Source organism: Acartia tonsa, chromosome 6, assembly GCF_053477335.1.
Source record: "Acartia tonsa isolate MP-2025a chromosome 6, ASM5347733v1, whole genome shotgun sequence".
In the NCBI taxonomy this organism is placed as follows: domain Eukaryota; kingdom Metazoa; phylum Arthropoda; class Copepoda; order Calanoida; family Acartiidae; genus Acartia; species Acartia tonsa.
Genome location: NC_137265.1, coordinates 9,100,458 through 9,115,922, shown reverse-complemented (window position 1 = coordinate 9,115,922; position 15,465 = coordinate 9,100,458). Strand labels below are relative to the sequence as shown.

General features: G+C 31.7%; 1 protein-coding gene across 1 annotated transcript; it reads right to left on the bottom strand.

The window, feature by feature from the left end:
- Positions 1 to 399: 399 nt before the first annotated feature.
- LOC145321762 (pleckstrin homology domain-containing family J member 1-like) lies at positions 400 to 6,836 on the bottom strand. The gene is made up of 8 exons (XM_080163346.1): positions 6,768 to 6,836; positions 6,306 to 6,394; positions 5,874 to 5,972; positions 5,255 to 5,356; positions 4,760 to 4,839; positions 1,710 to 1,766; positions 988 to 1,093; positions 400 to 735 (listed from the first exon to the last, which is right to left on the bottom strand). The coding sequence occupies exons 1-8, from the start codon at positions 6,802 to 6,804 to the stop codon at positions 613 to 615; spliced, it is 693 nt and encodes a 230-aa protein (XP_080019472.1). The 5' UTR covers positions 6,805 to 6,836; the 3' UTR covers positions 400 to 612.
- Positions 6,837 to 15,465: the final 8,629 nt, after the last annotated feature.

Here is a 15,465-nt window from a genome sequence, read left to right as displayed (position 1 = left end):
CTGCTTGGTGAAAATTGTACTAAAAACTCACCCTTGCTATTATTTTATTTATCTTATTTTTTAAAACAGCTTTGCTACTATTGGACGTAATTATACTTGCTGAGATTACAATTATGGAAAAAGATTTAACAATCATATCAAAGACTACAAATACTTTTTTAAGAACAAAAATATACCTAACATTTTAATTACTGTCAGATATAAATCGTCTAAATGTTATACTATATAGGTAGTTATACTTTAAAAATCCAAGAAACTAAAAAAGTCTTAAATACTTAGTTTGTACAATTCTAAATGCATAGTTTAATATACACAATACCTACATCATATCATAGAATTATCTTTTACATTAACTGATTGAAATAATTCTATTGCTGTAAAAACCAACTAATAAAGAACAAAAATATTCCCAATTCAATATTCAGGAGTAAAAAAATAATTCCCAATCCCCTTAATTAATCTAAAACAAAATTTTTACAGCATATGATTTTCTGTACCTAATAAAGACGACAATATTTAATTCTGAAGAATTTATATTTGCTTTACTTACAGAAGATATTACTAACTTTTCAGGTGCCATTTCCCTCTTATCCCATGTAGGTAGGTATTTGATTAGAATGAGATGAGATTTTCTTCATTAATATGACTCTTGAAAGAAGATTTGGTGGCGGCCACAGGTTTCCCACCCTCCTGCATGCATTCATAACAGGGCTTATCCTCGGCCTCTTGTCCAATCTAAATTAGAAAATATTCATCCATCTCAAGAACATCCAAATTTTTTTTTGAGAGGGTGAAATAAGGGGTTTCAAAGGATTGAGGGGGGTGATTTAATCTATTTATTAAAAAAATTGAAGAAAAATAAGGGGTTTAAATTTTTTTTTTGGTGGGGTTGGTTGAACACTAAACACCCCTCTACCCCATAAACACTAAACACCCCTTTACCCCACCCCCTGTATATATGTTATTTGATTTCCACTGTTATTGTACCTGAATGCCCAAATGGCTGGTAAAACTTGAAGAACTATGATCGCATTGCCGCGTTTTTGACTGCGGTTTCAACTCTTCTCCAGATGATAAATCTAACAGGTCACAGCTAAAACATTAAAACAGTCACCAGAGCTGGATCTTTAAATCATTTCAATGGTGATTTAAACCACCCCGCGCGAAATTTCAGCCAATCACAGCGGCTCATTTTTAAAATGCGCCGCTGTGATTGGCTGAAATTTCGCGCGGGGTGGATTAAATCACCATTGAAATGATTTAAAGATCAAGCTCAGTGAAAAAAATATCGACGGTAAAGAACGTTCTTCATTAGGAAGGCACGACAATTTCCGTTTGATTGATTATACCACGATGACTTCAGCCTAACCTCGGGGAAAAGGGGTTAAACCCTGCTAGGCCACTTATTAGAGTAAAACACTAAAGGGAGAAAGGGTTAAATAACTGAATCTTCCCATCGCAACTGCCTTATACAATTTTACTATTGGGTCATTGAAAATCAACCAATGGTGTCGCTTATATTAACAAAGCCGAGAAGCAGAAAATAATTTAGAAGCAGACAAAAGAGGTCTTTGAAACAGGAAGGGTGATAGTTGTCTATACATACCTCTATACTATAGATCTGTTGGCCACTTAACCTTACGTAACCCAAGCTGAACCCCTTATACAATTATTTTAATGGTTTTTTTTATCAAATATAAATGACTTACCCATCAAAGGAGGTATTAAACTCCAGATTTGTACCAATTAAAGGATCTTTTCCCGTTCTGAAACGAAAAAAAATATCTTTAAAAGCAAATCTTTTTCTATAATTAGGGTCGGTACGTACGTCTGTCCGTCCGTACGTAACGGATAGCTTTTGGTTAATATAGGTATGTTAAAATTGTCCTATCGATTTCAAACTTTGCATGATGATTTATGTAGTAGTTAGGTACGATTTAGACAGCGTAGCAACTCTATAACCGTTACCAAAATGTCCGTACGTCCATTTTAAAATGTTGATTTTTCAACTTTTTTAACAATAAAGGAGGATGTGCTTAAGGACCATTTTGGCAGGGGGGGGGGGGTTTACTCGAGAACCCTTAGAGCTAGAGGGAGGTAATTTTGGATTTAAGCTTCTATGAGGCCAAAGTTACTTTTAAAATTATCGTCGACCCCCCACCCCCCCCCAAAATTTTTTTTTTTTGGGGGGGGGTAAATTTTTTTTTATTGCATTTCTCGCCGAATTAGGCAATTTGGAATCATTTGAGACCATGTTATTTTTTTCCAAAATTTTTCGCCTTACAAGCAACCCTGCGGGGGGACTTAGTCATTTTTTTTTCAAATTATCGTTATATCTTAAATACAGTATGCTACTCTCTTAGTTTTAAAGATAATTGGATGAAATCTTTTTGATTGTGTCACTAATTACCCCAAGTTTTGGTATCTTTAAAAAAAAACGGCGGCGGGACCACCGCTCCAGCCGTCCGCCGCCACCAAAAAAGAAATTTTTTATTGCATTTCTCGCCGAATTAGGCAATTTGGAATCATTTGAGACCATGTTGTTTTTTCAAAAATTTTTCCCCTAACAAGCAACCCTACGGGGGGGACTTAGTCATTTTTTTCAAATTCTCATTTATGAAGGTATATCTTAAATACAGTATGCTACTCTCTTAGTTTTCTAGATAATTGGATGAAATCTTTTTGATTGTGTCACTAATTACTTCAAGTTTTGGTAACTTTAGAAAAAAAAAACGGCGGCGGGACCGCCGCTACCTCCGTCCGCCACCAAAAATTTTTTTTTTATTGCATTTCTTGCCGAATTGGGCAATTTGGAATCATTTGAGACCATGTTATTTTTTTCAAAACGGAAAACGGCGGCGGACGGCGGGAGCGGCGGTCCCGCCGCCGTTTTTTTTTTAAAGATACCAAAACTTGGGGTAATAAGTGACACAATCAAAAAGATTTCATCCAATTATCTCTAAAACTAAGGGAGTTGTATACTGTATTTAAGATATACCTTTATAAACGAGAATTTTAAAAAAATAACCAAGTCCCCCCACAGGGTTGTTTGTAAGGGGAAAAATGTTTGAAAAAAATAACATGAACTCAAATGATTCCAAATTGCCTAATTCGGCGAGAAATATAATAAAAAAAATTTTTTGGTGGCGGCGTTTTTTTTAAAGATACCAATAGTTGGGGTAATTAGTGACACAATCAAAAAGATTTCAGAGAAATGCAATAAAAAATTTCTTTTTTGGTGGCGGCGGAAAACAGCGGCGGACGGCGGGAGCGGCGGTCCCGCCGCCGTTTTTTTTAAAGATACCAAAACTTGGGGTAATTAGTGACACAATCAAAAAGATTTCATCCAATTATCTTTAAAACTAAGAGAGTAGCATACTGTATTAAAGATATACCTTCATAAACGAGAATTTGAAAAAAAAGGACTAAGTCCCCCCGCAGGGTTGCTTGTAAGGCGAAAAATTTTTGAAAAAAATAACATGGTCTCAAATGATTCCAAATTGCCTAATTCGGCGAGAAATGCAATAAAAAAATTTTTTACCCCCCCCCAAAAAAATATTTTTTGGGGGGGGTGGGGGGTCGACGATAATTTTAAAAGTAACTTTGGCCCCATAGAAGCTTAAATCCAAAATTAGCTCCCTCTAGCTCTAAGGGTTCTCGAGTAAACCCCCCCCCCCTGCCCAAATGGTCCTTAAGCACATCCTCCTTTTTATGTGATATTAACCATCCGATTGATCTAATTTTTGGAGAATTGATTCCTAATACAATAAGGTAATATATCATAAGCGAAGCATCTCTATAATCAAGTCTTAAAATGCTAGTATATTTTTAAACAGAATTCTTTATGTAAGAAGTTAAAAATGCAACACATTTACGTATAATTTTGTCAAAACATTTATATTTATATTTTGTATAGATATTTAGTTCTGACACTCTATAAGAGTTTATGTTTGTCAGTCATACCGTTTCAGAGCTTCGCATTTATGAATGTTGTCATCCTTGTTTTTAAATATTAAAATGACAAGAATAATTATGTATAAAAGTTAAGTAGCGCTGCTATGATAAGTTTATAATTATATTAGTAAAAAAAGAACAGTGACGTATGATACAGTATTAACAGAGACAAATACTTGTAATTTTTGCTAGAAAGTTGTAAAAACTAAATAAAGATTGACCATATAGTCATCTTGTACCTACAGCTAATGTAAATAAATCACTATAAATCAAAATATCAAATTTATGACAGGTGTCTCATATTTTAATAACTAGATTCTATATTTATTTAGACAGGGATGAAACATTTATTTTATTTTTTAATATGACAGAGTGTTGAAAAAAAGAATTACCTACACGCTTAAATTTTAGAAAAGTTGTGCCAGAAAAATAGATTTTTTCACACATAACAAAAGAGGTAGTTTCACGAAAGGCATTTGAACTTAATTTAGTGAACCGCATATTTTTTCCTGGTTAATTGGTTAAACTACATTTATATAGCAAATATTTGAAAGAATTACAATTTTCTACTACGTAGTTTTTAAAATATCAAGACTTGAAAATCGTCTTTTAAATTGCATATATCACAAAAAGACGATTTTCATGTCTTGATATTTTCAAAACTACGTGGTAGAAAATTGAAATTCTTTTAAATATATGCCATATAAATATAGTTTAACCCATTAACTAGCAAAAAATATGCGGTTCACTAAATTAAGTTCAAATGCATTTCGTGAAACTACCCTTTTCACTTTATTTAATTTACCTCGATTTAATTTGGCATTGTAGATTTATCAATCTCTCCTTCATTCTTTCTAAGCTCGCGTTCTGAAATGCTTCCAACCACTGCAAAATTATGAAAAGTTTAGATATCGTATCTACCACTTTAAAAACAAGCACATCTCTGCTTTCCATAACCTTATTGGCATGACTTGTCAGGGATAAATATTTTCTAATAATGTCTCACTTCACTAGGAGATAATATAAAAATGACAGAATCTTAAAGCTCAGGATTGGAACAGTTTTTTTTTTCACTGTCAGGGATAAATATTTCCTGATAATGTCTCACCCCATTAATCAGATAATTCATCTGACTGTCTTAAAGCCCTTGTAAGGTAGCTTCACAATTATTTACACATTTATTTTCCTACTTAAGATCCAAATGAGTAGATGATAGTTGTGAAGCTACCTTACAAAGGCTTTAAGACAGTCAGATGAATTATCTGATTAATGGGGTGAGACATAAAAGTTTAATATGTACCTGATTCATAGATCTTGCGTTAACAGCTACAAATAAATGTTTCTCAATGAGGTCTGTCTGTTGAAAATTCAATGAAAATGCAAATATGTTCTTATCTTCAATCTAAATATAAAAAAATATTAAAAAAGAATGTTGACTGACAAAAATTACGACCTAAAAATGTATCAAATAAAAAGTAGTCTTTACTCTCTATGAATCCATTGATATTACGACCCTTTTCTTTATAGCATAGTAATGAGATGCGCCTGTTAAGTTCATGGCGCAAGCCAATTTGCTAACAATGAAACGCTTATAGCAAAGGACGAGTATCAAGTATGTATCATTATTAACGTTACTAGTGCAACTCGATGTGATAGCCAACAAGCGAAAGAAATATATAATAAAATTTGGGGGCAGATATAAAGGTCGTCAATTTCACTATGTGTTACCCCCCCCCCCCCCAAAAAAAAAAGTTAAAAATCACGTATAGGTTTCGTTATTTTTTCCCGAATTAATATCGTTGTTGGTTCCGACTCAAACCCAGTAGAATGCCGCGGGTTTTCAATTATTCAAATTTTTACCTGGGCATTACAACTTACCCAGTAAAATGCCGCGGGTTTTCAATTATTCAGATACATACCTGGGCATTACAACTTTCCAGAATTAATACATTTGTCTGTTCATCTCTTGGTCCTTTGGATATTATCAGAATGTTCCCGTACAATTTCAAATAACGTTCCTGCAATTAAAAAACACACATATTGGGTAGGTAGGTACATAATTTATCTTTTAAGTTATGGAAATCAAAATCTTTATGCTCAACCTTAAATCTAAATACAACATTTTGTCCTTAAAAAACGGCCAAACCAACAGATCTATAGTATAGAAAAACAGACAACTACCTCCCTTCCTTTTTCAAAGACCTTTTCGTCTACTTCTAAACTATTTTCTGTTTATTGGCTGTATTAACATAAGCGACACCATTGGTTGATTTTCAATGACCCAATAGAAAGGTTGCATAAGGTTGATGTGATGGGGGAGAAACAGTGTTTTACTCTAATGCCAAACTTACCTTATATTGATGTTGTTGCATAGAAAAGCTTGATGAAGATTTTGGCGCTTTGTAGCTCAACTGACCCTCCCAATCTGGACTTCGGGTTGCTGAAATAAAAAAAAATCAATATCTTACATAACAAAGGAATCGGCCAATCCTAAATGCTACACCTATTTCACAAAGCTTACCTAAGCTTTGAAAAAAAAACTTTTCTAGTCGGTATCTTTAAATAATGATGTATTTTCACAAACTATACCTGAGCCCCTAATCTAAGGGTTTTATTATCGAACGGGAAGATAGCATTGGGGGAAAAAAAACTATAACCGCCCAAAGGCTAAATTTTTAAATAAATAGACCAAAGCAATGCTTTCCAAAACGAATAACTCGTTTAGTGGTTAAAGATATATTTTAAACAGGCAATTAACAATCCTTGCTACCTTTTAAATTAAAAAATTAATATTATAAATATAATTGACAAACCTAGATGAGACAATAACTCGGTTTCGTTCCATTTCATTTTTAATAAAAATGTGTCTGAAATAATCACACGTATAAAACTATATGGTTAAGTAGTGACCAGGCTGCTCTATAACTAGATTATGTCCGTAAAAAATAAGACTGTAATTAAAGGGGTAGTTGCACGACACATGCGCGCATTTAAACTTGAATTTAGTGAACTGCAAAATTTTTTCTATTCAATGGTTTAAACTAAATTTATATATTTTAAAGACTTTCAATTTTCTACCATGTAGTTTAAAGTTTTAAAACTATCAGGACTTGAAAATCGTATTTTTGTGATATGTGCAATTTATATATGTTGGTTGCTATTTTTATAAAAACACATGCAACATGACGACTAAGGGGGGGGGGGAAGGTTTAATGCAACCATCTCGTAATCAATGTGTAAATGGTACTTGGAATTCGATTTAGGGAAAATAGACGTACTAAGGATTACTCATGCAAAATTTCAGATCAAAATTAGAATTTACATTTACAAATTGATTACGAGATGGTTGCATTAATTAACCCCCCCCCCCCCCTTAAGTGATGTCTAATTGTTTTGATAAAAAATTATATATGTTTGATGGCAACCTTTGCTTGAAATCATTTTTCAGAAATGCATTTCATACAACTATTCCTTTAGATTCTGTTAAACTGTGTTCAGAAAGCTAGTTTAATATATTATACTTGATTTTAGAAGATATATATTTGTGTATATTATTGATATTATCTTCAAGCACATGATATACAATATATCTCACTCTAATTCTATCACTAATTTTATTCGTAGCCAGCTTGCTGCAATAGTTAACTATTTAAAATTGTTTTCATAAAGTCTTTCAAGCATAACATTAAAACTTTCATTTGTAAAATTTTTTAAATCTAAATTCACAGATTATTATTATTAATAAAATTTTATGAATAAAATGTGCAGATACATAAAAATACAAAAAAATCTCTTTTATTGTTGAAATTTTATTTTAATGAAATGTGCACTTAGGGAAAAACACTAACAAAAAGTCAAGTCCAAAAGTCATCTGACTTGAAAGCAGAAAATTTTGCCTTGCGCAGTAAACAAATCATTTATACCGCGAGAATATTTCAAAAGTAAATGTCGTCTTTTCAATAAATAATATTAAATATATTACGATTATATTTATTAACTATTCATAAAAAATTTAGTCTAGAAACTTACGAAGGTGACATTTAGAAATAAAGTTGTTATTTTGTATAGAATAATATATTATTATATCAATAATCTGAAACCTAGAGGTTTAATTTTTGGTTTATGTCATATCTTCCTTAATTAATACCAAAGGCCAATATTACAATGACGAAAAGTCATTAGTGTGTATTTCGGACCCAAGCATTCCCCTTGTAATAAAAATATCTTAGAATAAAAACAGAAGCAGTAGGTAAAATTCTTAACATTGTTAGTTCAGGTAACATAAAACCCCTAGCTGTGTTACTGTTTATCTTAACTGTCTTAATTTTACACGACTTTCGTTATTCTTTTAAAAAATTGGGTGAGGGGGGGGGGGTTAGCTTAAAACCAGGAACAGTATCCATATTTCATGAAGAGTAGAGCCCATTCTGTTCAGCGGTTACCGAGATCGTAAGCTCCAGACAAACAGACGGACAGAGAGACAGAAGGACAGAAAGACAAACGGACAGACATTATCCTAAAAGATTATCCCTTGTTAAATCATAAGACATATATTTAAAGTATTTTCCTAGCAAATATTTCTTAAATTTGATATCTTGTTTAAAGACAAACAAGGATGGCATCATAATAAGCGGAGCACAAAATCTATCATAAAAAGACAAACGGACAAAGTGAGTTGTGCAATGGTGCATCAGATTATCTGTAATCATAACAAAGAAAAGAAATAGAGAGAATATGCAACCACTTAAAAAAAATAAGGTTATGTCTTTGAAAGTTATAAAAGAAAAGTAGCTAAAAAGCGGCTTAAAAGCAGTCAGACTACCATAGATTTTTTTATATCTAATTTTGGTGCATAATAAAGGGAATATTGGCAAGAAGTTTTAATTGTGTAACTTTTGTAGGAGCAGAGAAAATCTGTTGTAAAAAGAAAAGCAGCTAAAAAGCTGCTTAAAAGAAGTCTATCCGCTACGGATGTTTTATACTTAATTATGCTCCGCATTGATGGAAATGATCACATAAAGTTTCAGCCTTATACCTTTTATAGAAGCCGAGAAAATCATTTATGAAAAATAAAAGCTGCTTAAAAGCAGTCCGACCACTACAGATGTATCATACTTAATTAAGCTACATATTAATGGGAATATTGACAAGAAATTTTAACATTCTATCATTTACGGGAGCCGAGAAAATACCGTTTCCCCTGATTTGTCTCTGATTAACGGACGGACATTTCGAAAATAGAGTAGCTTCGCTACAAAAAAAGTTATTTTGATACTGTGTACTAGGTTTAAAATTAAATGTAAAAACATTTACAAAAAAAAATCATGTCTTCTATTTTAGTTTTTGTATGCTAGTTTTCAAATGTAAAGCCCTGACCTTCGGCCTCTCGGGGCTAACAAAACTGTTCTTATCTTATAACTTTTTATTTTGATATATCCACAGAATCGTTTTAACGAAGATTTAAAGAGAAATATATGAAGAAATCATTTACTTTTTTAACGTATTTAAATTCGTATTAAAAAATAAGTAAAAAATATTCCATTACAAGTAAATACAGTGTGTTTTTTTTATGAGCACTTTTTTGAAAGCAATTTTACCCCACTTATAGTTATCAGAATTTAATGATTAATGGCTTATTTTCTTCGTTTTTTAAGGGAAATTATGAAACAACCAAAAGAAATTACAGTTTTTGTTAAAAAGGTACAGTAAAGTTGAAAATTAAAAATTTAGGTGTCAACATCTAAAAATGGTTTTAGCGCATTTTTCTTATGTTCAAATATTCTACCTTTTGCAAGAATGGCTGCAAAACGCTTCAAAGTTGAGATATAGAGCTATAAATTTATACAGATACTATTGGGGACATGTACTAGAATAGGTCAAAGTTTGAAGGCCATATCTCAATCAGGGAGAAAGCACTGGCCCCCCAAAGTCGACTACTGAAAATCCAATTTTGAGCATAAGAAAAATGCGCTAAAACCATTTTTAGATGTTGTCACCTAAGTTTTTAATTTTCAACTTTACTGTACTTTTTCAACAAAAACTGTAATTTTTTTGGTTGTTTCATAATTTCCCTTAAAAAACGAAGAAAATAAGTCATTAATCATTAAATTCTGATAACTATAAGTGGGGTAAAATTGCTTTCAAAAAAGTGCTCATAAAAAAAAACACACTGTATATAATTCGAATTAAATTGCTGATTTGTTTTTAAAGAAATTCTATCGGAATATTTGAGATTCTAATAACATGTAGGAAGATTCATATCTTCTCTTTAATAGAAAAGCTACCCCAGAAATCTCGTTGTCTGTCCGTCTGTCCTTAAGACACGGCGTTGGGAAAAACTTTATTTTCACTGCTCCTATTTAAGATAGAAGGCTGAAACTTCATGCCAATATTCCCATAATCAAGCAGCATAATTAACTATAAAAATCCATGGTGGCCAGGCTGCTTTTTAGCTTTCTTTTGGCTATTTCAAAATCTTTATAGATAAGGATATCAAAATTAAATATCCGGCATTCAAAGGGATTTTTTGTTCAATAATAAAAGGTTTCATGACTTTTTATTTATAATAAATATTATTTTGTTTAGCTATTGCTCTTTAAATCTCCTTGTCCGAATTCTTATCCATGACTTTTTTGCACTTCGCTACTTATGTATGTTATTATCATTGCTTTTTTTTTATTATTTTTGTTGAATAAACAACATAAACATAAACAGAAATATTTTTTGTATTGGAAAAAAAGATATTAGCGTTTTAGGTAGAATCAAATTTGGTTCTTTTAAAACAATTTACATCTTTTTCCAGTATTGCTTAGAAACCGATTAATATCCGGTGGATTAGAACCGGTTCTCAGCCATACAGAAATATCATGAATAGCATCGTATAAGAAATTTTTTCCAAGAACATTCCATTCTTTTAGCTCAAGCCTTAACGTCTACTCGGGCTAACAAAAATGGTTTTAATTCTATAATGTTTCATTTTAAAATCAGCGGAAAACAGTCTATAAAACGGCATCTCAGGTCTAACAAAACTGGTTTTGATCTTTGATAATTGTACATTTTATAGCCGCGGAAAGTTGTTCATTATACGATGCGATAAGTAACTATTCCAATATGGCTTCGAAACCGATTAATATACGCTGGATTAGTACCGGTTCTCAGCAATGCTGAAAAGTCCTGGGAGCCCAGGTTAACAAAACTGGTATTAATTCAATTATTTGTATTTTAATATTCGTGGAATATTGTCTGTAATACGATACTATACATGACTTTAAGTATGAGAACCTTAGGGATTTTTGTAACAATAAATCATAATCTTAAAGCTAACGTCGATTCTAATGTAGATTATTATCAGAAGACAGAAATTCCAGAGGCCTATAAATCATATGTATGAACACTTGTTTTTTTATCATGGCGATTTCTGGGACAATTAGTCGTAGAATTACTATTTTACATCACACTCAAAGTACGTCCATTCACGCCAAGAATCCAGAACCAACCACTGTAAAGTATTTACAATTCACGTACAGAAAGACATCATGTTGCTTTGCTTTAATTAGCGCTTGTTTTTATTTTAGTAATTTACAAGTTTAACATATATAGGTTAAGTTAAGTCATATTTTGAAGATTTATAAACTTCCAAACTTAATTTTTAGCTTGTACATTATTTACAGTTCATTAGTTGGTCTATCCTACTACGAAAATCTGTACACATTTATGTACACGTGTACAAAAAACGTACAGAGCTGGATCTTTAAATGTGTAGCTGTTGCCGTAGCCGTGGCCAAAGGTACAGCCACTAACCTAATAGCGATCTTTAAATCAAATTGGCCACGCGTGGCCACCGCTATATGCAATCTTTAAATCACAACCACTTTTTGAATTTTCAGCAAAAATATGAAGAAGAAAAATTATAATAATACGTAAAAACTTAAAACATTTAAAAATCCATGTTTTATTGGCAGCACTGGTAGTGGTAGTCGACTACGGCCACAACTCCGGCCAAGGCTACGGCAACGGCTATACATTTAAAGATCCAGCTCAGGTATCCAAGTAAGACAAGGTCCAAAAATCAAATTAATCAAGTCATCTTTCCCCTGATAAGCTCGGAAGCTAACAGTCTACACGAGAAAAAAAAATTTGTATGGACCCAAAGTCTGTAATTTGATCTTCAAACATTTTTTTTATTGAAATACTTATGAATTGGATTTAAAATATGTAAATTTATTGTCAATTTAGGTTGTTAATATGGATAACATTTATTGGGCAGTTTGTTTATTCAGCAGGAGGTGAAGGGGTGGAGTAAAAGGGGTGGTTAGGAGGTATCGTTATTTTAGCCAGCTTCGAGTTTAACTTTTATAGAGTACATGATAATCTGGTGTAAGATCCAAGTAATAATATATTCATTAATTAATTTAATATAAATAATATTTTGAGGAGTATCTTTATTTTTAGCGAGTTTGAAAAATAATTCTAAACTCTTACTGAGAAAAGTAACCTATGCAACAAGCTATGGAGTAGCTACGCTATTAAAAAGGAAAAATAATAATCTTGTTGTTAACACTTCTCAGATTCGATTAGTCAAGGCTATAAAAAAGATAGTTCCTTTTGTTAAAACAGCCATGTTAGAATTTCCCTATTAATTTCAAACTTGGCATTATGATTCCTGTGAATCTAGGTGCGATTTCGAAAGCGTAGTACCGTTTACATTTAAAACATGTTGCTGTTTATTAACCCTTTTAACAACATTTTTTAAAGAAGATATAAGGATTCTATACATCTGATTTTTGTAACATTGATTCGTAGTACAACAAGGTACAATGGTATAGGCCAACAATCTGTAAAAGAAGTCTGAAAAGTAGATAGCAATGAGCTGATAGCAATGGGTATAGAACATACGTGGATATTATGAAATAACTTATTGGTCAGTTTGTTCAGCGAATTGGAGGGGAGGGGATTGGGTAAAGGGGTTGGATTATTATTTTAGCCAGCTACAAATTTTTCTTGATTAAAGTACATGATAATTTGGTGCAAGATCCAAGAAATAATAATCCATTTATATATCCAACCTGTATATATTTCCATGCAATTAAGTGTCTGCTCTCGTTTATTAATTTATTTCTCCTTCTGTCTAACAAAAATTCTGTTGACACATTTATTTTATTTTCATTTCTGTTTTTAATTTGTTAGATTTTAAAGATCAATGATTATGCGTACAGCGTCCGTGCGTTTGTTATTAATCAAGAAAATGATTAGTTACCTTGTTGAAAATAATCCTTTTATTTACTAAGTATATTTGCGACAACTTTTATTTAATGAAATCTTCCAATTTTTAACATGTACAAAACGGCCTGCTTAATTGCTTCAAGATCCATGTCAGATCTATATAGGAAATAAATGTCTATAAACGAGCTCAAGTTTTCCAAGGAATATTTGTTTAAAACTCATAGTGCTCCAATAATCCATAATAAACTCTCATTGCCCAGAACGATAAGACCCATTATTTTACTTTATTGAAAATAAATTCCTTTTTTTAATTTCATGTTGCTATTTACCTTATATCAATGTATTTAATTTTTAATCATAAAAAAGAAAATTTAGATTTATAATATAATAAATTTAAGAAAACTCTGTTTTAAAAGAATTCGATTGTGGCAACACTTTGTGTGTTCAAATATTAAACTAAAATTGTAATCATCATCATTAACCCTTTGGTGATGGTAATGTAAAGAAAAAAATATGATTTAAAAAATCTTTTTAAAATCATTTAGATTATTAAATATTTACTTTCTTTTAGATAGTAATGTCAGGTGAGGAAAATAGATTTATTGAGAAATAGATATGCATATAGAAAACTAGCCAATAGGGAGATAATTATATCGAGCCAACTCTAGTAAAGGATATTTGAATCTTTCCGAGAGAGAGGGGACAATGTGCTATTTATTACACTAGGCCCAAAAAATTTAAAATAAAGTTTTCTAATTCGTAAGCTGAAGAACTTTGGAGACTTAAATTTAAGTGTCCAAACGTTTCAATCACTAATTTTAATCTACAGAAGGGATAATTTTGTGTATTAAAATTGAGGATTAATTTATTTGCCATTGTCTTATCCCTTTATATCCCCGCCATGAACAGGTGCAAATCATAACAAGCATAAAAGGACTTGCAAAAATTGCTGTGAAATCAAAGAGTCGATTGCAGTGGCATGTACGGGGTTTGCCAGGGAAGGCTCTTAAATTTAAGAGTAGGGTCGACTTTTTACTTGACACACACTTTAGGGGTGTGTAGACACCTAATGAAATGTGTATCAACCTTCTGCACGCATCTGATAGATTGTATAAAATAGCCAGGGAAGAATATAAATGAACCAATAAGCGGCTACCAGGATTGAACCAGAAAGTCCCTTAGGTAAACTAGTTCAAAGAAGTAAGCAACGAAGGCTAAAAATAACAGGGATCGAAAGAAATAAGACAATGGTCGATAAATTAATGTACTTAACGAATGATAATAAACAAAACTACCTATTCTGTAGATTAAAATTAGTGGTTGAAACGTTTGAACACTCCACTTAATGAAGCAATCAATTAGAAAATAATTAATATAAAACTTTGAGGACTAGTGTAATAAATAAAGTCCCTACATTTACAACAGATTAAATTTTTTTTTTATTTTTAAAAGAACTGACAAATGGTTATATCAAGATTTAAAATCTTAAGTAGAACAAGACTATTTTTTTCAAAGCTAACCCAAACATAACCTATATAATAATCTACTCGTTATGGGGTGGGTGAGGGGTTCGAATCTCAGCCTAAACAGAGAGGACGTTATCGTTTCTACAACTGGCAGAAATACAGTGAATGTTTTTTTTTGTCTCAAAATTGTTTGTATGGATGTAGATTTGACAGTAATACATATAAATATCGTAGGCGTGCTGACAAATATACATCTAACATTGGCATATATACATCCATATCAATTATACAACTATTTCTTCTCTTTACATCTAAACTTTTTTATATGTCATAAGTCCATACATTAAAAATCAAACCCACTGCTACTATGTCAAATGCACGATATAAAAAGCCAAAACGGGTACAACTCATTGCCGTGCACAGTTATGCCTTCCAGACAAAGGTGATACAATCAAATGGGTTGGTTGTCTGCAATAGTTAGGATGTTACTGTCTTGTCTGGCTTTATGTTCAACCGTCCCTAGAGGTATACATCTGGTATAAATTAATTGTAATTATTATATAAACAAAAATATTTTATCTAATATGTAATCTTTCTCAATAAATAGTATTTTATTGACATATTTTCATTAGTACTTAACTTACATAATATTGACCGAAAAGTAGAATTATTTAGATTATGTCTTTAATAATCGCATAGTATTATAGACAGCTTTCCGCGGATGTTAAAATGCAAAAGTATAACATTGAAACCAGTTTTGTTAGACTAAAGGGGTTGAAGGTCCGGGCAAACAAAACTGGTATTATTTTATATTATAATATAA